The following is a 23,705-nucleotide window of genomic DNA, read 5'->3' as shown; positions in this document are numbered from 1 at the left end:
TGAGGCCTGGCCTCCCTGCCCGCTCCCTACCCGCCTTCCCCCAGCCTCCCTGCTCATTCCAGGAAGGAAATGGATAAAAGGGCCAGAGTGGCCCCAGGGAGGCCCTAGGAGGGCTGGGACACGTCCAGTGAGGGCAGGGGAGATAACCCAGCCTTACAGGTCTCCAGGCCCGCGCTCGGGCATCCAGCTTCCTGCAGCCTCTGGGCCCATGCCCACCCTAACACCCTTCCCCCCAGCTGCTGGGCCACTGCCATACCAAGCCTTGGCTCCAGCGCCTCTAGCCTCGGGAGGCCCTCGCAGACCTCGCAGAGCTGGGGCAGCCAAGGCTGGCATCCAGGCCGGCAGAAGGACCCCGCCACGCAGGCAAGCCCGTGGGAATGGCCCAGGTCCAGACCCAGGCGCCTCCAGGCTTCTACACAGAGACAAGGTCCACCAACAATTAGTCGTATTGTTTGGAGTGTTTTAAACCTCTATATAAAATGTTTCACACTGGATGCGTTGTTCCTCAGCTTACTTTTTCCACTTAACCTGATGTTTCCAAGTTTCTTCCCATCCAAAAAAAAAATCACAAAAAACACACAAAAAAATTCAGCTTCATTCAAGTAGGTATTTGTTTCCTAAGGCTGCTGTGACAAAGTACTACAGACCGGGTGGCTGAAACAACAGCAATTTATTGTCTCAGCTCTGGAGGCCAAAAGTCCAAAATCAAAGTGGGGGCAGGGTTGGTTCCTTCTAGAGGCTCTGAGGATGAAATCTGTCCCATGCCTCTCCTAGTTTCCGGTGGCTGCCGGGGGTCCTCGGTGTTCCTTGGCCACAGATTGGGGCCCCGCTCCAATCTCTGCCTGCCTCCTCACATGGCCTGGCCTCCCCCTCCGGGTTGTCTCTGTGTCTCTGGGTCTCAGATCTCTCTCTACTTTCTTTTTTTTTATTTTTTTATTTTTTTAAATTTTTATTTATTTATGATAGTCACACACAGAGAAAGAGAGAGAGGCAGAGACATAGGCAGAGGGAGAAGCAGGCTCCATGCACCGGAAGCCCGACGTGGGATTCGATCCCGGATCTCCAGGATTGCACCCTGGGCCAAAGGCAGGCGCCAAACCGCTGCGCCACCCAGGGATCCCTTGAGATCTTTAACTTTCAACTGCAAAACCTCTATTTCCAAACAACAGCACATTCTCGGGGAGTGGAAATTAGGACTAGGACATCTGTTGTTTGGAAACACAATTCAACCCACTACAAGGAATAAATTCTTTTTTTTTTTTTTAATTTATTTATGATAGTCACAGAGAGAGAGAGAGGCAGAGACACAGGCAGAGGGAGAAGCAGGCTCCATGCACCGGGAGCCTGACGTGGGATTCGATCCCGGGTCTCCAGGATCGCGCCCTGGGCCAAAGGCAGGCGCCAAACCGCTGCGCCACCCAGGGATCCCCTTTTTTTTTTTTTTTTCAAGAGAACACAAACGTAAGTCCAGGAAGGAGGGACAGCAGGAGAGGGAGAGAAAATCCCAAACAGATTCCCTGCTGGGCAAGGAGCCCAACACAAGCTCAATCTCAGGACCCTAGGATCATGAATGACCTGAGCTGAAACCAAGAGTCAGACACTCAACCAACTGAGCCACCCAGGCAGCCCAGGAGTAATTTTTATAGAATAAAATTCACGAAGTTTAGTGTCCTCATTTGATGAGTTAACAAATGTCTGTGATGGTATAACTCCTTCTACAATCATAGTAGGGAGCACTTTCTTCATCCCAGAGAGCCCCATGACCCTTTGCAGTCAACCTCTCTCCCATACCTAGCAACCGGCGACCACTGGTTGGCTTACTGTCCCTACCATTTTGTCTTTTCCAGAATGCTCTCTAAATGGAATCATGTATAGTACATGATCTTTTGCACCTGGCTTCCGTGACTTAGCAGAACTCTTAGTTTCTGAGATTCATCCATGTTGTATGTATTAGTGAAATCAATAGTTTTGAAAAATTTCAAATCTAAAGAAAAATTGTGGGAATTATATAAAGAATACCTCCACGTAGGCTCACAATTGTGAACATTTTGCCACATATGCTTTATCTCTCTCTTACACGGCACATACCCGCACACATTTTGCTAAACCATTGGCTACTTCAACTGTCATCTCCTGAGGGCACAGATATTCTATGTAATCATGTACCATTATCACACGTGACAAACTGAACGGTGATAAAATACATACAATAATCTACCTAATATACAGCCCATTTTTAAAAAAAATTTTTTTTAAAGATTTTTATTTATTCATAGAAACACACAGAGAGAATGAGAGGCAGAGACAGGCAGAGGGAGAAGCAGGCTCCATGCAGGGAGCCTGATATGGGACTTTATCCTGGGTCTCCAGGATCATGCCCTGGGCTGCAGGCAGCGCTAAATCGCTGCGCCACCTGGGCTGCCCACAGCCCGTGTTCTAATGTTCTCAGTAATGCCCTTTTTATTTTTTTTTAATGCCCTTTTTAGATGATGTTTTCGTTGATCCAGGATGAAATCAAAGACCACATACTATATTTAGCTGTCATTTCTCTTCAGTCTTCTTTACTGTGAAATAGTCCATTGGGTGCCTGGGTGGCTCTATCAGTTAAGCGCCTGACTCTTGATTTCAGCTCAGGTCACAATCTCAGGATCATGAGATAGAGCTCCCACCGCCCCCTCCCCAACTGCAATCAGACTCCACACTCAGTGGGGAGTCTGCTTCTCTCTCCTTCTGCCTGTCACTGTGCTTGCATTCTTGTTCTTTCTCCCTCTCTCTCTCTCTCTCAATAAATAGATAAACTTTTTTTTAATGCTTTTTTTTTTAAATTTTTTAATTTATTTATGATAGTCACAGAGAGAGAGAGAGAGAGAGAGGCAGAGACACAGGCAGAGGGAGAAGCAGGCTCCATGCACCGGGAGCCTGACGTGGGATTCGATCTCGGGTCTCCCGGATCACGCCCTGGGCCAAAGGCAGGCGCCAAACCGCTGCGCCACCCAGGGATCCCTAAATAGATAAACTTTTTAAAAAAGATTTTATTCATTTATTCATGAGAGACACAGAGAAAGAAGCAGAGACACAGGCAGAGGGAGAAGCAGGCTCCCTGTGGGGAACCCGATGTGGTACTCAATCCCAGGACCCTGGGATCATGACCTGAGCCAAAGGCAGACCCTCAATCACTGAGACACCCAGGTGTCCCATAAATACATAAACTTAAAAAAAAAAAAGTCCGCTTGTTGGGACGCCTGGCTTGCTCAGTTTATAGAGTGTGCAACTCTTGGTCTTATAGTCATGGGTTCGAGCCCCATATTGGGTGTAAAGCCTCCTTAAAAAACAAAAGTAAAAGGAGTCTACTTGACCTTTTTTTTTTTCCTAAGCTTTTATTTATTTACTCATGAGAGACACACAGAGAGAGAGGCAGAGACACAGGCAGAGGGAGAAGCAGGGTCCATGCAGGGAGTCCGATGTGGAACTCTATCCTGGGACTCCAGGATCAGGCCCTGGGCCAAAGGCAGGCGCTAAACCGCTGAGCCACCCAGGCATCCCTCTACTTACTTTTTTTTTTTTTTAATTTTTTTTAATTTTTTATTTATTTATGATAGTCACAGAGAGAGAGAGAGAGGCAGAGACACAGGCGGAGGGAGAAGCAGGCTCCATGCACCGGGAGCCTGATGTGGGATTCGATCCCGGGTCTCCAGGATCGCGCCCTGGGCCAAAGGCAGGCGCCAAACCGCTGCGCCACCCAGGGATCCCTCTACTTACTTTTTTATGTGTCTTTCAGGATATTGATTTTTCTTCTTCTTTTCTTTTATTTTTTTTTTAAGATTTTATTTATTTATTTGACAGAAAGAGAGCACAAGCAAGTGGAGTAGAAGGCAGAGGCAGAAGCAGAGGGAGAGCCTTATGTGGGGCTCAGTCTCAGGACGCTGGGATTACAACCTGAGCAGAAGGCAGATGTTTAACCGACTGAGCCACCCAGGCACCCCAAAATGATAGGATTGTTTTAAATAAGAAATTTCCCCAAAATAAAAATGCCCTTGGGGGTCCCTGGGTGGCTCAGCATTTTAGCACCTGCCTTCGGCCCAGGGCATGAATCCCACATCGGGCTCCCTGAGTGGAGCCTGCTTCTCTCTCTACCTCTCTCTCTCTCTCTCTCTCTCTCTCTCTCTGTCTCATGAATAAATAAATAAAATCTTTTTAAAAATGCCCTGATTTTTCTTTTTTTAAAGACTCCATGGGGCACCTGGCTGGCTCAGTCAATGGACTGTGTGACTCTTGATCTTGGGGTTGTGAGTCAAGTTGAGCCCCATGTTGGGTGTAGAGATTACTTAAGAATAAAAGCATCTTAAAATAAAAAAGACTCCAGGCAGCTGTTTTCCAGAATGTTTCTAAGATTTATCCCCAAAGATGCATTTGGATGTAGTTTCTTACTAACTGTATGGTTTTTTCATCCAATGTTTATGCCCTGATTTATTTCTCTACTCTTCTATCAGTGAAGGACTTAGTCTTTTGGCACTTTTTCAATGTTTAAACAACGTTCTAATGCACATCGTTGTACACAGACTTCCATGGAAACATGGATGGGAGTCTTATGCTCTTACCCAACCAGAAGTGGAATCAGTAGAGGGGAGGTGTTCCATTGTTCCCCTGCTGTGTAACAACCATCCCATAACTTAGAAGGCTTAAAACAATTATTTGATTTTCTGTTTCACAGGTTTTAGGGCGGCCAGGGTTCTGCTGGGGATTCTTTCTGCTGGGCTCCTATGCAACTGTATGTAAATAGTGGCTGGGGCCAGGATAATCAGAAGTCTTCTTGGCTCCCACATCTGGCACCTGGGCTGGATGGTTGGGTCACTGGATCAACTGGGGCCAGTCAGCATTTCCCTCACCACATGGCCCCTGCCTGTGGCCTGCATGGATGTGCTCACAGTATGGCTATCCCAGACTTCTACATGGTAGCCGCTTCCCCAGCATAAGGATCCAAGGGGCCTGGGAAGATGCTGCAATGCTTCTTAAGACTCGGCCTTGGAGGCTGAGAACCTCAACCTCAAGGAGCATCACTTCTTTTTTTTTTTTTTTTAAAGATTTTATTTTTTTATTCATAGAGTCAGAAAGAGAGAGAGGCAGAGACACAGGCAGAGGGAGAAGCAGGCATCATACAGAGAGCCCGATGTGGGACTTGATCCAGGGTCTCCAGGATCACGCCCTGGGCTGTAGGCGGCGCTAAACCGCTGCGCTACCGGGGCTGCCCCAGGAGCATCACTTCTGTGGCATTCTATTGATCAAGTCACTGGGGCCAATCCAGGCTGCAGGGGAAAGGGTTTGATTCCACCTCTCAATGGGAGGAGTAACAAAGAATTTGCAGCCGTCTTTTATCTACCACAGAGGTTATGCTCTTTAGCTTTATGAAATATGGCCAAACTGGTTTGCAAAGTGTAGGTATTAATTTACACTCTGTAATAAAGAATCTGACTCCATTCTTGATGTTTGGTGGTTGACAGCTTTAAAGCCACATGCCTCCCTCTTGCCTTGTGCTCCACATCTGGGCAAGCTGATAACAAGGCCCTGGTGCACGCTCTCTCTCTGGCACTAGAGGGAAATTTAAATCAGGGGACCTCTGGCCAGTGTGGAGGGGCCCTCAGCCCAGCCTCACCCCTTTACCATAATGAAACCCCTCCTTACTCTCTCAAGCCACTTCTGACCTGCTTGGGGTCTGACTCCGCTCCCCATAGAAATCCTCATTATGTGAGTAATCAATCTTGTCATAGTCTCTTGGTGTGGACGGCCTCATCAGTCTTCACATCTGAATCAAATTTTAAGTGAAGATTTGACCCCATAGTGGGGCAACCACAAAACACACTCCTGACAGCAGCACATGAATTGCACCTGGCTCACACCTGGCTAAAACTTGGCATTATCAGACTTTAAACCTTCTGCCAGTCTTATGGCAAACATGCTGTGAAATTATAGAGAAAAAAAAAACTACGTATATCTATATATCTATTACTGCCCCCTGGTTGTTGGCACAAAGCTCCTAAAACCCTTGTAAGTAGGGTATATAGGGGTGCCAGGGACATGTGGTTCTCCTTACAGTTGGTGTCAGGGAAATAGGATTTACTAGAATGGACTTCACTGACAGAAACATGGTTTGGGAAGAGAAAGGTGGAAAAGGTGGGTGATGAGGAGCCTCTGAGTCCTAGTGGGCATGTGGTCCCCCATGTGGTAGGGAGCAGCAGCTTTTCTGCATCCAGTGACTCAAGGTAAAAGTTACCAAAGGAATGTAGAGATCCATCCAGCTCCCTGAGAGCTGGTTCACTGGATGCATAAGGAAATGCAAACTAGTAAGAAAAAGACAAAATATTCAATCCCTTGGTTATTCGTAATGGTTAAATGCAATTAAAAGAGAAGGCTGGGACAACCCTTGGTGCTAGACAAGCTCGGACTTTGGTGAGTCTAAGCTTTGGCCCATTGCCTAAAAGCCACGCCCCCAGGGAGAAGTTACCCAGCGACAACAGAAAGTACCTCCGAGACCTCTGCTTGCTGAGGAAGGTAGTCGATATAGGGGAGGGCAGAACTGAGGAGCCACTGAAACCGGGGCCAGCGCGAAGGGGTTGTTTCGTTTCATAGATCACTATCATCGGCTGGCTGAGGAGCCCTTACTGACACAACTGTGAGAGTGATTCATGTGGGGGCCGTGCCTTTGGCTGTGGATGCTGCAGAGTGGAAGAGCACACTGGGGTGAGTCAGGACCTACAGCTCTTTATTAAACAATCACAGATGGCTGCACATGATCCAGACACGCGGGAGGGAAGAGCCAGCCTGGCAGGTGGGATAAAAGCCACTGTAAGGTCCATTTGCCCCAAGGAGGGCTGTCCGCTTACCCCTACAAATGCCAAGTGGAGCACCCCAGATGATGCAGCGGATGAGCTCTGTACATAAGCCCCTTGGGACCAGCCTTAGCAGGGACATTCACCCACTGAATATGCTTCTTACCCAGACACGGTAAATGTTGTGTTTAAGGGATGCCCTTCACTTGATGGGATGAGCACTGGGTGTCTTACTATATTTTGGCAAATTGAATTTAAATTTAAAAAATGTAAAAAAAAAAATAAGGGATGACCTTTTGGATAGGTCAGTTTGGGAAATCTTATTACATTTGCTGTCTCTACTTCCTCTCATGGGTAAAAGTAAAAATGTGGAGCCCAGCTGGCTCAGTCAGTAGGGCATGAGACTGTTGATCTTGGGGTTGTGAGTTTAAGCCCCATATATAAGAGATCGCATGAAATTTAAAATTTTTTTAAAGATTTCATTTATTTATTCATGAGAAACACACAGAGAGAGGCAGAGACACAGGCAGAGGGAGGAGCAGGAAGCCCAATGCAGGACTTGATCCCCAAACCAGGATCACACCCTGAGCCAAAGGCAGACGCTCAACCACTGAGCCACCCAGGTGTCCCCATTGTCTGGCTACTTATGTTGGTTTTCCACATAGATCTTTTTTTATCATTGAGGTGAAATACACATGCATGAGCCCTGCCATCTCGATCATTCTTCTGTGGTACTGATGCCATTCACATCTTGCTGCCGCCATCAGCCCCATCACCCCTGGATACCTCCTCAGCTTCCCACATGGAGACTGTCCCCATTAAATACCAACCCCCCCCCCCCCCCCCCCCCCCCGCTCTCGTCCCTTGGCCCCTGGTACCCACCATCTACTCCCTGTCCCTGTGGTTTTCATGACACTAAATACCTCATTAAAGTAGAATCTTACAGTATTTGTCTGCCATTAGGTCTTTTCAGGTATAGTTTCTGTTGGTTTATTTTTTCTCCCTTTGAGTGGGCCACATTTTCCTGTTTCCTTGTATGCCTTTTTTGGGTAAAGATTTGTTTCTTTTAGGTGGGGGAAGGGCAGAGGAAGAAGGAGTGTAGACTCCCTGCTGAGCATGGAGCCCAACGTTGGGCTGGGTCTCGTTGGGCTGGGTCTCATGACCCTGAGAGGGTGACCTGAGCCAAGTCAAGAGTGGATGCTTAACCGAGCCACCATGGCGCCCCTGCTTTTTGTTTGTTTGTTTAAGATTTCATTTATTTGAGACACACAGAGAGAGAGAGAGAGAGAGAGAGAGAGCGCGAGGACAAGTGTGGGAGGAGGGGCAGAGGGAGAAGCAGATGCCCCACCAAGCAGGGAGCCCAACGTGGGGCTTGATCCCAAGACCCTGGGCTCAAGACCAGAGTGGAATCAGATTCTCAACCGACTGAGCTACCCAGGTGCCACCTCCACCCTTTTTATTTTTTATTTTTCTCTTCACCTTTTTTTTTCCTCCACCCTTTTTTTTATTCATACCCACCGCGGGGCTTGAAGTCATAACCCCAAGATCAAGACTCACCTGCTGGGGCGCCTAATCTCAGGGTTGTGAGATCAAACCTCACCTGGCACTCGGCACACAGTCTGCTTGAGATTCTCTCTCCCTTTCCCTCTGCCACTCCCCACTGCATGCTCTAAAAACAAACAAATACAATCTTAAAAAAAAAAGTCACCTGCTCCACCTACTGAGCCAGCCAGCCGGCATTGTGATTGTTTGGTGGCACACTAGACATTTGAGTCTAATAATGCCATAGATCTGGACACCAGAGTCTCCCTCCCCCTTTGTTATTGTGCTTGTTGAGTGGTTTTGTTTTTTGCAGGTGTCGCGGGCAGTCTCTGTGCCTGGGAGCAGCCTGCGGGGTACGCTTGGGTCTTGTCTGAGCCCTTCCTTGGACAGGTGCAGTCGCTTTCTCACCAGCACCCCCCCCAAACACACACACATACACACACACACAATTGCTTTGTGTCAGTGTGGTTTTTGGGGGGCGGGGGCGGGGTGTTTTTTTAGCTGACCTGTGTAAGTTGAAAGTGTGCAACGTGTGGATCTGACACATTAATACACAGCGACAGGGCTACCGCTGTGGCGCTAACAGACACCTGCAACACGCCACATCATGTTCATTTCTTTCAGGTGGTGAGAACACGTCAGATCTTGTCACCTGGCAGCTTTGCAGTTTGTAAGGCCGGACTGTTGACGCCTGTGCCTGTACTGGACATTAGCTCCCCAGGATTTACTAATCCACTAGTTGCAAGTTCGTGCCCTTACACAGCATCTCCCAGCCCCACTCCCCCACCCCCCGCCCCTGGTTACGGCCATGCTACTCTAGTCTCTGTCTCTATTACATGCAGTTGTTTTGAATGTTCTAGTTTTTAATATCTGGCTCCTGAAAGCAGGAAAGTGAACAATGAAGGGGGAATAAAGTCCCTGGCCCTTGGAATCCACTGGAAGTCACCTCAGCGGGAGACAGGGGCCTGCCAGGGTTGGGGGAAGGCCCCAGCGGCTGCCCCCTCCTTGCACCTCTGTGCTGAGATTCCTGGTCCCTGGAGGACAGCCGCCTTCTCCCCCACCCGAGTTCCCACAAGCTGTGGGGGGGCTGTCTGCAGGTGGCGGCCAGAGGCTGCTACTGTGCTGAAAGCTGAAATTGGTGGCGGTTGGCCCTCCCTAGCCTCCCTGGAAGTTGTAAGCCGTCCAGGGGACTCTAGAGTTCCAAAAACAGTTTACTTTAGACAGATTCTATTTGTGCAGTATTTGTCCCAGTGGAGAGACAACTCCCAGGGCTTCTTCCTCTACCGTCTTCCCAGAATCTTCTCTGATCCAAGGCCTCTCGCAAGAGTGATTGGGGCAGAGGAGAGAAGCTCCCTGGACTCCTTGACATAGGAGCCCCACGCACTGTGGCACCAAAATCCCTCTGGTGAAACCCTGCCTTGGGCTACAAGTAATAGGATGTAAAAATGTAAGCGCTGGTTAAGGCCATAAAAGTTGGAATGTTTGGGCAGGCATGATGTAAAGAGGTTCTGCTCCATCTCCTTTACTTAATGTTTTATGCAAATGGATATTAAGTCATACTAGGAAACACGCGCCCTACTTAGTATTGTAAAACCAAAACTCACGGATGAGGGGCTCCTGGATGGCTCAGTGGCTGAGCATCCGTCTTCAGCTCAGGTCATGATCCCGGGGTCCTGGGATCAAGTCCTGCGACAGGCTCCCTGCTCAGCAGAGTGCCTGCTTCTCCTCCCCCTCTGCTGCTCCCCCTGCTTGTGCTCTCTGTCAAATAAATTAATAGATAAATATCTTTTAAAAAAAAAACCTAACCCTGTAGATGAAGTCCTAAATGGAGGCTAACAGGAATGTAAGGGTGGGTGGAATTAAGGTAAAAGTATAGGAATTGGTATGTTGGAACAGGTGTTATGTGCGATGTTTGAATTTTTTAAACCAGATTGTTTTTTAGGGATGGGCATAGTGTCTGACCCGGACGTTTCCTCTACCTACTACTGTAAATAAAGTAGGAGGCATCAAGCCCGGAAGCCATGGAGGAGAGGCTGGAGCGCAGCGAGGGACCAGCTCCCTGCGCTCCAGCCCCTGCAGGGTGTAGACCGGCACCAGTCTGCGCACGCCCCCCAGCAACGGTCACTAGGACTTTGGACTGAAGCATTTTCCATTCCAGGGGCATTTTCTACCTTGCTCCCGGACAGGCTACCCTGGGGAGGACTTCAAATGACCTTGGAGCTGTATGCAGGTGTTGTCTTGGTAATGTCAGAGAAACACTCTAATGGGGATGGCAGTGCCATGAGAAAGTGAAAATGGTTTCTATGGGACCATGCCGGGGCACCTGGGTGGCTCAGTGGTTGAGGTTCTGCATTGGGCTCAGGTGGTGATCCCGGGGTCCCGGGGTCCTGGGATCGAGTCCCGCATCCAGCTCCCCGCGGGGAGCCTGCTTCTCCCTCTGCCTGTGTCTCTGCCTCTCTCTGTGTGTCTCTCATAAATAAACAAAACCTTAAAAAAAATAAGGAGCTGCTGGATGCTGTCGTCCCTTGGACGGTGCCCGTAACCTGCTCTCCGCTGACTGACAAAGAGCCGCTGGCTCTGCGGATGGCTGCTCGGAAGTGAACGGACACATCCTGTTTGGAAGGCCGGCACTGCGCTCAGGGAAGGTACAAACAAGTCAGTTCAGTGGGCTGAACTGCGAGCTGTTTTTCCAGCTGTGAAGGAAGAACTGAACGGTGGTAAAGGCCCTTAGGTTTGGGAAAAAAAAAAAAAAAGCCCTTAGGTTTGGTGTCTATGGACTCAGGCGGGAGGACACTGGCAGCCCGGCCCTTAGTAAAGAGGCGCCCTGTGCTCAGGACCCTCCAGGACCTCATCTGCTGTATCTCTTTATCTGTTTAGCTGCATGCTCTGCTGTATCCTTTACTGCATAATAGGCTGGTGCACCTGTTTCTCTGAATCCTATGACTTGTTCTAGCAAATAATTGAATGGGGGGGGGGCAGGCTCAGGGGAACCTACAATTTGTAGCCAAACTGCCAGAAGTTGTGGGTAACCAGGGGTCCTACTACTTGTGATTGGCGTCTGAAGTGGGGGGCGCGGGGTGTCCAGAGGGACTGAGCCCTTACCCTGTGGGGTCTGTGGTAACTCCAGGGAGTGTCAGAATCCAACTGAGTTGCAGGACACTCAGCTGGTGTCCCAAATAATTTTTTGATATTGAAGAAAAACCATACACATGTCTGGTGTGGGAGGTCTCTGAGTGTCCTAGTAGTCTGAGAGTGAAGGAGAAAGGGCAGGAGCAGTGCAGGCCTTTATTACACATGGGATTTACCGTGGAGTGCACTGTGTCCTCACCCCACACTCCCCAACTGCTGTGTTGAAGTCCTAACCCCCAGGGCCTCAGCCTGTGGCTGCTTTTAGAGGCAGGACCTTTACAGAGGCCACGAAGGCCAACGAGGCCGTGGGGGTAACCTGACCTTGTCCTGACAGTTTGAGGCACAGAGGAAAGACCACGACGAGAGGACGAGCCCTGGGAAGCACCCCCTTCAAGCCACCTGCACGCCCAGGAGAGGGACTGAAATGGCAGGAAAAACCACCCTTGCGGGCACCTGGATCTTGGACTTCCAGCCTCCAGAAATAAATTTCCGGCGCCCAGTGCGTGGTATTTTGTTAGCGCAGCTGGCGTCGACGAATACAGGATTTCAATGTTTTAGTTTGTATCTCCAGCTCGCTAATCCCGCTCGTTATTTATTTTGTCTAAAACACAGGGTGCCTCATGCTGCCGGCTCCAGAGACCAAGCTATTGCGCTCACACGCAGGTCGCCCTCCGCCCGGAAGCCTCCCCTCCCGGGTCCCCTCCCGCCGCCTTCCAGCCCGGGGCTTCCCCGGCGGGGCGGGCCGTGGCTCCGCGGGTCCCCAGGCTCCGCCGGGTGCAGCGCGTCACCCCTCCTCCGTGCTGCGCTCCTGCCCGGGAGGCCGCTCCCGCCCCGCGCCCGGTCCTGGGGGGCCGCACCCGGCACCTGCGGGAGGCGGCGCGGTCTCGGGGCGGCCGGGACCCCCGCGACCCCGGGCTCGGGGGACGAGGGCGGGGAGCCCCGGGGCGCAGCACCGCGCACAGCCGGGCGCCGGCAGGGCGCGCGGGGAGGCGGCCCGGGACCCCGCGGGGGAGGCGAGCGCCCCAGCCTCCGGCCGGCCGCCGCGGGGGCTCGGGGCAGGGCGGCGGGGGCGCCCCGGAGCCTCCCCTCCCCCGGGCCCGGCCGAGGCGTGCGGAGAAAGCAGAACCGAGCCGGGCCGCGGGGAGTCCCAGCGGACCCGCTTCTGGGAAGAGAAACTCGCGGGCGCGGCGGGCGCGCGGGGGGCGGGGGCGCCGGGCCGCGGTTCCTCTCGGGAGCGCCGCGACCGGGCTCTCGGGGTCCCGGGCCGCCGGCCGGCTCCCCCCGGCTCGCGGGGGTCCGAAGCCCGGGCCACTGCCCCGCCGCGCCCCGCCGCTCATCCGGTGCCGCAGCCCTGCCCCGCCCGGGAGGGAGGGGCCGCCCACGGCGCGCGGGGTCCGGCGGGGCCGGCCCGGGACCCAGAGGCCGCCGCGCACTCGGAGCTGCAGCTCCACGCCCCCCGCGCCTCCTCAACCGTCCCCGGCCCCCAGAGCGGCGCCCCCGAGCCCCGCGGGCATGCTGCGGCTCCTGGCGCTGCTGCTCTCGGTGCTGCCGCCGCCCGCGCGCGCCCGGGAGCCCTCGGCGCAGGACGTGAGCCTGGGAGTGGTGAGTACCGGGGTCTGCGGGCTCCCGGGTCTGCGGGGGGCGGGGATACTGCTGATTCAAATGTCCGGAGAGGGACTGGGGTTGCGGCCTGGGGACCCAGATTCTTGGACCCATCAGGCTGGGGCCCGGGATTGGAAGATCTGTAGAGGCGCAGGGGCGGGGAGGTAGAGCACAGGACTGTTGGGTCGGGACAAAACCCAGGGCTGGAGAGGCCAGACTGAGAGGCAGCAGGCAATCACCGGAGCAGGGCCCCCTGGGCTCCGGATGCCTGGGTGCCTGGCGGGAGGTGGGGCTTCCTGGATGGGGGTGGGAAGGGTCACCCCACTCAACCGGCTTCCCCAATCCCTCTGTGGCCTAGGACTGGCTGACCCGCTATGGCTATCTGCCGCCACCCCACCCTGCCCAAGCCCAGCTGCAGAGCCCTGCAAAGCTGCGGGATGCTATCAAGGTCATGCAGAGGTTTGCCGGGCTGCCTGAGACGGGTGTCCTGGGTAGGTAGACCCCCGCCCTCTCCCCAGCCCTGCTTCTGCTCCCAGCCTGACCATTAGCCGGAGGTTTCTAAACCTCAGCATCACCTGAATCACAGGCGCTAGGAAATGCTGATTTTGGGGCCCAATGCAGCAGGTTCTCAAGCATTCCTTTTTCAATAAATATTAACTAAGAATCTCTTACTTGTAAGGCCATTTCAGGCTCTGCTGGTGTAGTGATGAACAAAGCAGAAAAGGCCCCTGCTCTCATGGACACACACACACAGATCAAGAACAGAAATATGCAAGATAATTTCAGATAGTGATTCATGTTTTGAGGAAAATTAAATGCTAATCAGGGCAGATGTCTCTGAAGGGTGTCATGGGTTGAGAGGAGTTCATATGACACAAAGAACTCATAGGACACAAAAAGGAGGAAGCCAGCCTTGGGAAGATGTAGGAAAAGAGTGTCCCAGGCAAATGCAAAGGCCCCGTGGTCAGCACAAGCTGGTGTTCCTGTATTGAGACGCGGATTGAAAAGCAAGAGCCTGATGGGGGATAGGGGGGTGATGCTTGAAAGGTGTTTGGTTTTGATTACAAGCATGATAAGAAACCACCAGAGGGTTTGAAGGAGGAGGCAATTGGGTTGGATTTACAGTTGTAAGCTTCCTATGGTTGCTGATGAATGGAGGGTGAGAATGATGACCAAGAAAGAGGCAGTTGAATCCAGGGTGCATATTTTGGAGGTAGATCTGAGAGGCTCATCTGTTTGGTTAATGAAGAAGAAGAGAGAGTTGGGGGGATGGTGGCCAGCTACAAGGGAGGAGGGACCTTTCTCTGTCCTGTCCACTGCCGAGTAGTGTCTGGCATCTGCATGTGCTCCAGTACTCTTTGTCACCTCAACCAACGAGGTGAGGTTTGACCTTCATTTGAAGATGAGGGGACAGCTGGGAATGGAGCTGAGCTAGGAAGGGGGATTCCAGGCCGACCTAACCTGGGAAACCAGAGACCCAGCCAGCCTGGAGACTTTGGATTTAGGATGTGGTGAGGATTAGGGCTCCACGGTGTGAGGTATGGGCAGGCCACCTCCCATGGAGGCTCCAGCCTCAATGAGAGGAGTCTGCACTGCACCCCCGTGGCTCCTTTCTCCAGAGTCTAATCACCACAGCTCAGGGAAGCAGGACCCCCAGACCCCAAACCTGAGCACCACAGGGAAGCAGCCAGTTCATCCAGGGCCAGGTGAAGAGGGTGACGCTGCCCCGAAGAGCAGGGTCATGGTTTGGTATGAGCTCACAGAACTGGACAGCCTGTGTTCAAAGCCAAGCTGGGGGGCCCTTCCTGCACAAGTTTTTTTAACCTCACTGAGCCTGTTTGTCTGTGTAGGAAGCCAGCCGGCACCACGACTAGGGCAGGTTGGCCTACCACTGATCCCCTATCCCCATGACCTCTCCCACAGACTCAGCAACGATGGCCACCATGCAGAAGCCCCGCTGCTCCCTGCCTGATGTGCTGGGGGTGGCAGAGCTGGTCAGGCGCCGCCGCCGCCGCCGGCGGTATGCTCTGAGCGGCAGCATGTGGAGGAAGCGAACCCTGACGTGGAGGTAGGTCCCAATGCCCACCCCCCCACCCCCGCCTGCCTGCTGGACCCGCCTGGAACAAATGCCTTCTGTCTCCCCAGGGTACGCTCTTTTCCCCAGAGTTCAGCACTGACCCAGGAGACCGTGCGGACCCTCATGCACCACGCCCTGACCACGTGGGGCGTTGAGTCAGGCCTCAAATTCCAGGAGCTGGTTTCTCAGGCCCCAACAGAGCCCGACATCCTCATAGACTTTGTCCGGGCATACCACCAGGACAGTTACCCCTTCGACGGGCAGGGAGGTACCCTAGCCCATGCCTTCTTCCCCGGGGAACACCCCATCTCTGGGGACACTCACTTCGATGATGAGGAGACCTGGACTTACAGGTCAAAAGGTACAGTCTCCCCTGTTAGGAGAGGTCCTCTCCCCTGGCCTGTCTGCCCTTATGAATTTGGTTTAAGTCACTCGTATCGATGGAGGCTGTATCAGTTGGGCTTCTCCAGGGAAACAGAACCAGTAGGATGTATGTAAGTGATTTATTTTGAGGAATTGGCTCACAGGGTTGTGGAGACTGGTAAACCTTAAATATACGGGACAGGCCTGCAGGCTGGAAATTCAAGTGAGAGTTGATGTTGCAGTCCTGAGTCTGACATCTTCAGGGCAAGCCGGCTGGCTGGAAACTCAGGCATTATTTCTGTGTTGCAGTCTTGAAGCAGAATTCCTTTTTCTCTGGAAACCTTAGGTTTGGTTCTTAAGGCCTTCAACTGATTAGACAAGGCCTACCCACCATGGAGCATGATCTGCTTTGCTTACAGTCAACTGATTGTAGATGTTAATCACATCTACAAAATAACCTACACAACAACATCTAGACTGGTGTTTGGCTAAACAACTGAACACCATAGTGTGGCTAAGTTGGCACAGAAAATTACCCATCCCCGAGGCTCATCCAGCTCTGAGCTGAGCACTTTAAGAGGGGAAAACAGCTTCTTTTAGCAGCTGAGTCAGAAGAGTAACCAGCAGTTGCTACACACAGTGACATAACTGCGGGGAATCCTAGCAGAGGAAGTCCTTTGGTCTGTGGTACTCAGAGCAGAGGTGTACCCAAAGCCTTTGACTTGATGGGGTTTTCTAAATGTGGTGGCTTTGCTTATCCCCCATGTGTATACTGAGGACTGAGTAATGCATGAGGTCTTGCTCTGCTGGAGTACATGGAGCCACGGGGAAGACACAGAGAAAAGTGCAAGCCAATGAGCTCGCTGAGTCCAGAGTCATCAGGGGTAGGAGCACAGGGGGCATCTGGGGCTGGAAGGCTGAAATACAGTGTCAGGAGGAAGACTGAGGATGGACGGTGGGTCTCACAACACAGAGGGCCTTGCCAGCACGGGGACAGACTGGGGCAGGGTGGGGGAAGGGAATGGGAGCCATGGAAGGTTCTGCATTGTGGAGATACCACTGGCCACAGCGGGGGGTGGGGGAGTGGGGGGTGGAGGGGGGGCAAGATAGGGGGAAGGAGGCGGGAGGTTGATACAGGGTCCTGGATAGAGATGATGTTGGGTGATGGGGGTCAGGGGGCAGTTTAGTCAGGCTGGGCAAAGCTTGGGATCTGACTGGATCCTGGGGGCAGAGGGGATGGGGAGGAAGGGGTGATGGCTACATTTCTGACTTGGGGCCCCTGGAGGAGGAAGATCCTCTGGGAAGGCAGAGGTGAGTTCAGTTTGGCTCTATGTCTGCAGTGCTTGCGGGCCGTTGAGTGTGGGCAGTGCATTAATGGTTGAATGTCTTGCCCCAGAACTGGGACTTCTCTGACTTAGGTCAGGTTCCCCATAAGTGGAGCTCGAGATGAAAATTCTTGTGCAAGCGGTTTCTCAGGGTATGTTCTCTGGGGAACGGGAAGCAAGAGCAGGCTGGGAAATGAAGCCAAGTCAGGATGCTGCGGTCTCAGCTGAGAGGAGCCGGACCCAGCTCCAGCGGGGAGCGTAAACAGTGAGGGGTCCACTCTTCCAGCTACTCAGCCATCCTACTCTGCCATCCGCCTGTGGCTGCGGGGAGGCTGGCCAGGGGGGAAGAGCCGTTTTCTGGGGAAGGGAGCAGCCAGGGGATGGCAGGCAGGCCCCGCAAGGCTGTGTTGCAGCACTGAAGCACCGCCTTGAAGCACTACTCAAGTCAGGGCTCCTCTGCTCGCTACCGGTTTAAGTTACTTGACCTCCATGCACTCAGTTTCCTGGTCTGGGAAATGGGAATTATAACAGTACCTGCAGTACCTCTTACCTGCAGGCAGTACTTGCGGGTTAGAGAAGTAATTCACCCACAGCTGTTAGCACAGGGCCCCGCATGTGGTAGCACTCCGCTTTCCCCCGGCTGCTAGGAGCCGGACCTGGGGGCACACAGGGCGGTTGGAAGGTTCTGGGAGGACAATGTAGGACGTGAAGGTCAGGTACAGAGCTGTGGAGAGCCCCACGGTTAAGGAGAGGTAGAAGGAAAGGAGGAATCAAAGGAAATGGAGAAAGAACAGGCCCACGGTGATCAAGAACAAGACTGAAGAGGCAAGCAGGGGGCAGTGGGCAGGGTGGCAAACCATTCCAGTACGTAACATAGGCCTGGACTGGGTCATCTGGGGACAAAGTGACTTTGGTGCCTACAGACTTGGCAGGTTGAGGAGGAGTCCCAACTGCAGCAAGATTAGGCATGAGAGGGACTGAGGAAGTGAAGACTGGGTTTAGACTGCTGACCACAGAACTCAACTAGGGAAGGAGAGGGCTGTGGATGGGGGCAGATAGGTACTGGGGTGTCTTAGGATGAGGGAGAAGTGAACCCTTGGTGATGCTGGGTGAGAACAGAAAGAAAGAGAATAGGGGATGGATGAATGGATTCATGCATGGATAGATGGATGGACAGAGGGATAGATGGATGGACAGATGGATAGATGGATGGGGCCTCCTTGTCCTTGAGGTAAGTGAAGCAGGGTCCTTGCACAGGGCAGGAAGGGGAGGAGGCAGGAGGTGAGCTTGGGGGAGGTGGCCCTATCCGCCCAGGCACACAGGAAGTTACAGATTGCATCGCATGGCCTGTCTTGATGAAATAGGAAATAGATTTGTCAGCATCTGTTATCTAAGAGTTGAGGGGCAGAGCTGGGGAGCAGCTTGAGCAGCTGTGGGCCTGAAATTGAGACCCATAGAGAGGGCAAAGGAGCGGACAGGAGGTATCAAGGACCCCCGAAGACTGGCCCCCAGGGAAGCTCTCGTGGGCAGGGGCTGCAGCTGTGCTTTCCCAGCTATAAAGTACAAGAAGGCTGCAAGGAATGGTGTGGCCAAAGGAGAAGCAAAGCAGGGAAGGAGGGTGAGAGATGAAAGAGACCTACCTGATGTAGACACTGAGCTTCCTCCAGCCTCTCAGAAAAAGCATTCAGGGCAATAAGGAACCCACAGTCCACGCAGAAATTCATCACTACAGTTGACCAAGATCATCTGAAGTTGCTGCTGAAAGGCAAGATGATCCAGCCAGAGTACCTGGCTAGCCCGTCATTTCATTTGATCTCCCTGTGCCTCAGTTTCCCACCTGTCAGATGAGGACAGACGGGAGGTTTTATGAGAGGTGAATGAGGGCAAGAACTTGCTACCTTTCCTAAGACTCACTCACGTGTGTCTCTTATACTCCCATCCAGCGGCCCTTAGGGCTGAGAGAAATTTGCATTTCGGATCACCAGGTCGCTCCCAATAAACCCACTTTCCACACTGCTGGCCGAGTTAGAGATTTCCCTGCAGGAGATCACATCTGTGGAAATGGTGCTTCCTTGGGTGGCCGCTGGCCCGTCTTGCTGCCTTGGTCTCTTGGCCTCTCAGCAATGCGAGTGGGAGCTGGCAGGTGGATCGATGAGGAGCTGGGACTGGGCCAACAACTGGGAGCGTGAAGAGGCTCACTCCTGGCGCCCAGGCTGGGTCCCCAAGGAAGAGGCTGTGGCCACAGAGGCTGGGAAGGAGGCTGGCCGCCAGGGCCAGCCGGCTGTGGTCTGAGAGTACCTGCCTGAGGAGGTAGATGAAGCTGCGGAGGCAGGGAGGCATCAGAGGACCTCAGGGAGGTGAGGGAGGGGTGGAGGCGGTGGGTACGGGTAGATGGGGGAGGGTCACAGAGGGCTCTCTGTGGGGACAGGGCACTGCAGAGGTGCTCATGGGAAGAGCAGGGGAGCACCATGAGGGTGGGAGCAAGGTCTTGGGAACTGAGGCCCAGGAGACTGAGCAACACACCTCGGGAGTTCTGAGCACAGACTGGAGCCGGGAGGAGAGAGACTCCAAGGGCTGGGGCCTCCTCCAGAGAGATGCACGCACCCCCGGGTTCCTGCTTCCCCTAGAGGGTTTCTGTGTGCACAGGCTCCCCTGCCTGGCAGCCAGTGCCACATCAGGAGGTTGCCCCTTCCTCTGTCCTCCTCCTGCCCCCTCCCTGCCCCCTTCTGTGGGCCTCTTCAGACCTTATCCCAGTGTCCAGAACTGCCAACAAAGCTACTCGAAAAAATCTACCCAATAAATGAACGAACACAGGAGGAACAAAATGGCTCATGGAAGGGTCTGGGTTTAGCCATCCCTGGAGGGTCTCCTGGTTGTTCGCTCTACCAGCAGGCCCCACGTCAGATGCTTCCTGGCTGCCTTCTTCCCTGGTGTCTGGGAAGGGCACAGCTCTAGCCCGATCTCCCTCCTTCCCCAGATGGTGAGGGGATTGACCTGTTTGCTGTGGCTGTTCATGAGTTTGGCCACGCCCTGGGCCTGGGCCACTCCTCAGCACCCAACTCAATCATGAGGCCCTTTTACCAGGGCCCGGTGGGTGACCCCCACGAGTACCGCCTGTCCCAGGACGACCGCGAAGGCCTGCAGCAGCTCTATGGTACGGGACTGGGGCGGGTAGTTTGCCTCGGGTCCTCTGCAGCAGGGTCAGGGAACTCACGCCTCTCTGACTCTCTCCACAGGGAAAGTGCCCCAGACCCCATATGATAAGCCCACAAGGAAACCCCTGGCTCCTCCTCCCCCACCCCCCGCCCTGCCCCCGGACAGGTGAGTCCCTCTCCAGCTGTCTGACCCCGGGGGTGAAGTCCCTAACCTCAGTGTGCTCCTTGGTAGGATGGGGTGGTGAGAGTCCCTACCTCATAGGACTGTCCTAACGGTTCAGCAAAAAGACTGGCAGCCCCGACCCGGCTCTGCTCAACCGTCCTTTCCTTTGTAGTCCCTCTCTTCCCATCCCGGACCGGTGTGATGGCGATTTTGACGCTATCGCTAACATCCGTGGCGAAATCTTCTTCTTCAAAGGTGAGTCGCTTCAGATCTCCCTTGACCCCATAGAGTTGGCTTCCTACCCCCTTAGGATGACCCACCAAGCCTGCGGGGTTTCCCTGGACTTTCAGTGCTATTAAAAAAAAAAAAAAAAAAAAAAAAGGCGGAGCCGCCGCACCCTTGGAACCCAGACGGACGTCCTCACCCCGGGGAGCGGGACGCGCTCTCGCCGCCGCCTGACGCGCCCGCCCGCCCCGTTCCGCCGCAGGGCCCTGGTTCTGGCGCCTGCAGCCCTCGGGGCATCTGGTGTCCCCCCGGCCGGCGCGGCTGCACCGCTTCTGGGAGGGACTGCCCGCGGCGGTAGACGTCGTGCAGGCCGCCTACGCCCGGCACCCCGACGGCCGCATCCTCCTGTTCAGCGGTGAGTGCGCGAGGGGCGCGGCCGGGGGGCCGCGGGGTGGGGGTGGGGGCGCACCTGCTGACCTGCCCGGCCCCTCAGGCCCCCGGTTCTGGGTGTTCCGGGACCGGCAGCTGGAGGGCGCCCCGCGGCCGCTCACGGCTCTCGGGCTGCCGGCGGGGGAGGAGGTGGACGCCGTGTTCTCGTGGCCGCTGAACGGGAAGACCTACCTGATCCGGGGCCGGCGCTACTGGCGCTACGACGAGGCGGCGGCGCGCGCGGACCCCGGCTACCCCCGCGACCTGAGTCTTTGGGAAGGGGCGCCTCACGCCCCGGACGACGTCACCGTGAGCAACACAGGTGCGGCAGTGCGCGCGGAGCGCCCGGGCCCGGGGGCCGCGGTGGGGGGGGGAGTCAGGGGAGATGGCCTGGACCGGCCGGACGTGCGCCTCCCTCCCCCGCAGGTGACACCTACTTCTTCAAGGGCGCCCACTACTGGCGCTTTCCCAAGGGCAGCGTCAAGGCCGAGCCCGACTCCCCGCAGCCCATGGGCCCCAAGTGGCTGGACTGCCCGGCCGCCAGCGCCGACCCACGCGCCCCCAGGCCCCCCAGGGGGACCCTGGCCCCCGGGACCTGCGATTGCCACTGCGAGATCAATCAGGCCTCAGGGCGGCCGTCGCTGTCCTTCGAGGTGTCCCTTCTGGCCCTGCTGCTGGGTGGCGTCGCCTCCGTTTGAGAGGGACCGGCTCCTCCGCGGGTCTGGGGGCGCGGGGGGGTCCTGAATGGCCGCGGAGGCGCATCCTCTGTTCCACCGGCGGGCGGGCAGCTGGGAGCTGAGCCCCGAGGACGGGGACGGGACAAACGGCTGGCCTGTAGCCTGGACGGGTCACCTGCTCCGCCCGGCCTTCCCCCGCCCCACTCCCCACCCCCGCCCGCGCTTCTGCAGCAGGACGCTCCCTTTCCCGGAAGAGCTGGTGCTTCTGGGAGCTCGAGGGACGTTCCTCAGCACCCACCTGGCGACAGCTCCTCGCAGGAGCGGTGGGCGCGCTTCAGCTCTGGAGGGATGGCCTGAAGGTCTCCACCCGCTGCTCCGGGGTTCCCAGGACTGCCCTACCCTGTGCCACAGCCGCGACGTCCCCCAATGCGGCACGGATGGGGACTCCAGACCCAGCCCTGGAACTGCCCCTGAGCGCCCACCTCTTGGGTGACATCAGTGGCCACCCGGATGGCCCTCCACAACCTGAGCCTCAGGACCTCCTTTCTGTACCCAGAACTGTCCCCATTTGACAGAACCCCCTCCGATCCCTCAGATCCTCTCAATACCATCACCTGGAGTGTCGGCCACCTCCCTCAAGGACAGCTCCCAGACTCCTCAGCTCAGTGTGCTGGGAAGCCAGTGGACTCAGTTCCCCTCAATCCAGGGCCACTGCTTCCTTAGCACCCTCACCCACCTCCTCCACAGAATCCAGTATCTAAATTAGTGCCTCTGGAACAATACTTCTGGAATATTCCACATCAGAATCACCTAGGGAATTAAAAAATGCAGACCCCATGCCCTTACCCTGAATTCCTCTGATGGTGGGGCCAGGAGTCTGCATTTTAGTAAGCTTGGGGGCTGGGTGGCCCTGATGTGTAAGGGATCTGGGACAGCAGCTGTCATCCCAGTGTTGTGATTTCCCTGTGTCTCTGCTGGGTCTCCCTCCCAGGGGCCAACCTCTTCACATTCTTGGTAGGGTCAAGCTGATGGCCCTGGTTGAGCAGGGTGGAGCCACTTAGCGAGGACTTCTTGGGTTTCCATCCAGCCCATAGGGCTGCATGGGGCAGGGGCTGCCTGCCATTGGTCACAAGAAGCTGAACAGTACCAGGGGTCTTCAACCAGTGCATCACCTGGGAATTGTAAGCGACCAGAAAACCAGAAATCTGGGCCTCTGTCGGGATCCTTTGAAAATATGTGGAGGAGGAAACTTTTATTTTAAAAGCTTATGAACCCCACACGGGAGGACAATGAAAATAATTGGAGAGAAAGCCTTTCATTACTTCTGAGCACAGATGAACCTGGGTTGAGTCTGGCAGCAGGAACTTGACAGACCCAAATTGCTGTTTTGTAGAGGAACTTGGGGTTCAGAGTTGATGGGCAATGGGGTGGCAGATGGAGAGAGAATGTGTGGCAGAAGGAAGCAGAGAGTAGGGCGCCTGCATGGCTCAGTTAGTTGGGCATCTGCCTTCAGCTCACGTCATGATCCCGGGGTCCTGGGATCCAGCCCCACGTTGTAGGCCCCCTGCTCAGCAGGAGCCTGCTTCTCCCTCTCCCTCTCCCATTCCCCGTGCTTATTCTTAGTCTCTCTCTCTCTTTCTCAAATAAATAAATAAGTAAAATCTTTTTTAAAAAAAAAAGAATGAAGCAGCGAGAGGAACCCAAAAGTTGGCTGGGAGAGCACAGACGAGGAGCATCCAATGTGAAATCTGTGTCCACTATCATTGCTCCATGCAATTTCTTCTCCAGCCTTTAAAAATATATTAAGTATACTACAGACAAATGCCATGTCAAACTGATTAATTTTATTTTTTAAGTGGTATGGTTCCATAATCAAAATGTAAAACATTTGTGCTTCAGCGGAACCGCCATCTTTCAGTAATTTGCCAAAATGACCAACACAAAGGGAAAGAGGAGAGGTACCCACTATATGTTCTCTAGGCCCTTTAGAAAAGATGGAGTTGTTCCTTTGGCCGCATACATGCGAATCTATAAGAAAGGTGATATTGTGGACATCAAGGGAATGGGCACTGTTCAGAAAAGAATGCCCCACAAATGTTACCATGGCAAAACTGGAAGAGTCTACAATGTTACTCAGCATGCCGTTTGCATTGTTGTAAACAAACGAGTTAAGGGCAAGATTCTTGCCAAGAGA

The 23,705-nt window shown here is 54.1% G+C and overlaps 1 protein-coding gene across 6 annotated transcripts; it reads left to right on the top strand.

Moving 5' to 3' along the window:
• Positions 1-6,555: 6,555 nt before the first annotated feature.
• MMP25 (matrix metallopeptidase 25) lies at positions 6,556-23,062 on the top strand. Of its 6 annotated transcripts, none has more exons than XM_041750675.1 (16): positions 6,556-6,735; positions 8,680-8,756; positions 8,991-9,111; positions 10,525-10,607; positions 10,869-11,011; positions 11,830-11,994; positions 12,108-13,097; positions 13,456-13,588; positions 15,021-15,165; positions 15,243-15,535; positions 19,840-20,016; positions 20,099-20,183; positions 20,353-20,435; positions 20,668-20,820; positions 20,899-21,156; positions 21,261-23,062. In XM_041750675.1, the coding sequence occupies exons 6-16, from the start codon at positions 11,920-11,922 to the stop codon at positions 21,530-21,532; spliced, it is 2,664 nt and encodes an 887-aa protein (XP_041606609.1). In that variant the 5' UTR covers positions 6,556-6,735; positions 8,680-8,756; positions 8,991-9,111; positions 10,525-10,607; positions 10,869-11,011; positions 11,830-11,919; the 3' UTR covers positions 21,533-23,062. The 6 variants fall into 6 exon arrangements, with proteins under 6 accessions (XP_041606609.1, XP_041606608.1, XP_041606607.1 ...); XM_041750674.1 differs by having other exon boundaries at positions 10,309-10,607; XM_041750673.1 differs by having other exon boundaries at positions 8,680-8,719; positions 8,991-10,607.
• Positions 23,063-23,705: the final 643 nt, after the last annotated feature.

This window comes from Vulpes lagopus, chromosome 3 (genome assembly GCF_018345385.1).
Source record: "Vulpes lagopus strain Blue_001 chromosome 3, ASM1834538v1, whole genome shotgun sequence".
NCBI classification, from domain to species: domain Eukaryota; kingdom Metazoa; phylum Chordata; class Mammalia; order Carnivora; family Canidae; genus Vulpes; species Vulpes lagopus.
Note: the sequence above shows the minus strand (reverse complement) of the source record. Positions and strands in the feature narration are given on the sequence as shown.

What these genes read in the sequence shown, in the direction of transcription:
- MMP25 (XM_041750676.1), top strand. Translation starts at nt 11,920, where the DNA reads ATGGCAGGAAAAACCACCCTTGCGGGCACCTGGATCTTGGACTTCCAG. An exon ending in GCCTGAGACGGGTGTCCTGG is followed by an intron (nt 13,589 to 15,020) that starts GTAGGTAGACCC and finishes CCTCTCCCACAG; the next exon opens with ACTCAGCAACGATGGCCACC. An exon ending in AAGCGAACCCTGACGTGGAG is followed by an intron (nt 15,166 to 15,242) that starts GTAGGTCCCAAT and finishes CTGTCTCCCCAG; the next exon opens with GGTACGCTCTTTTCCCCAGA.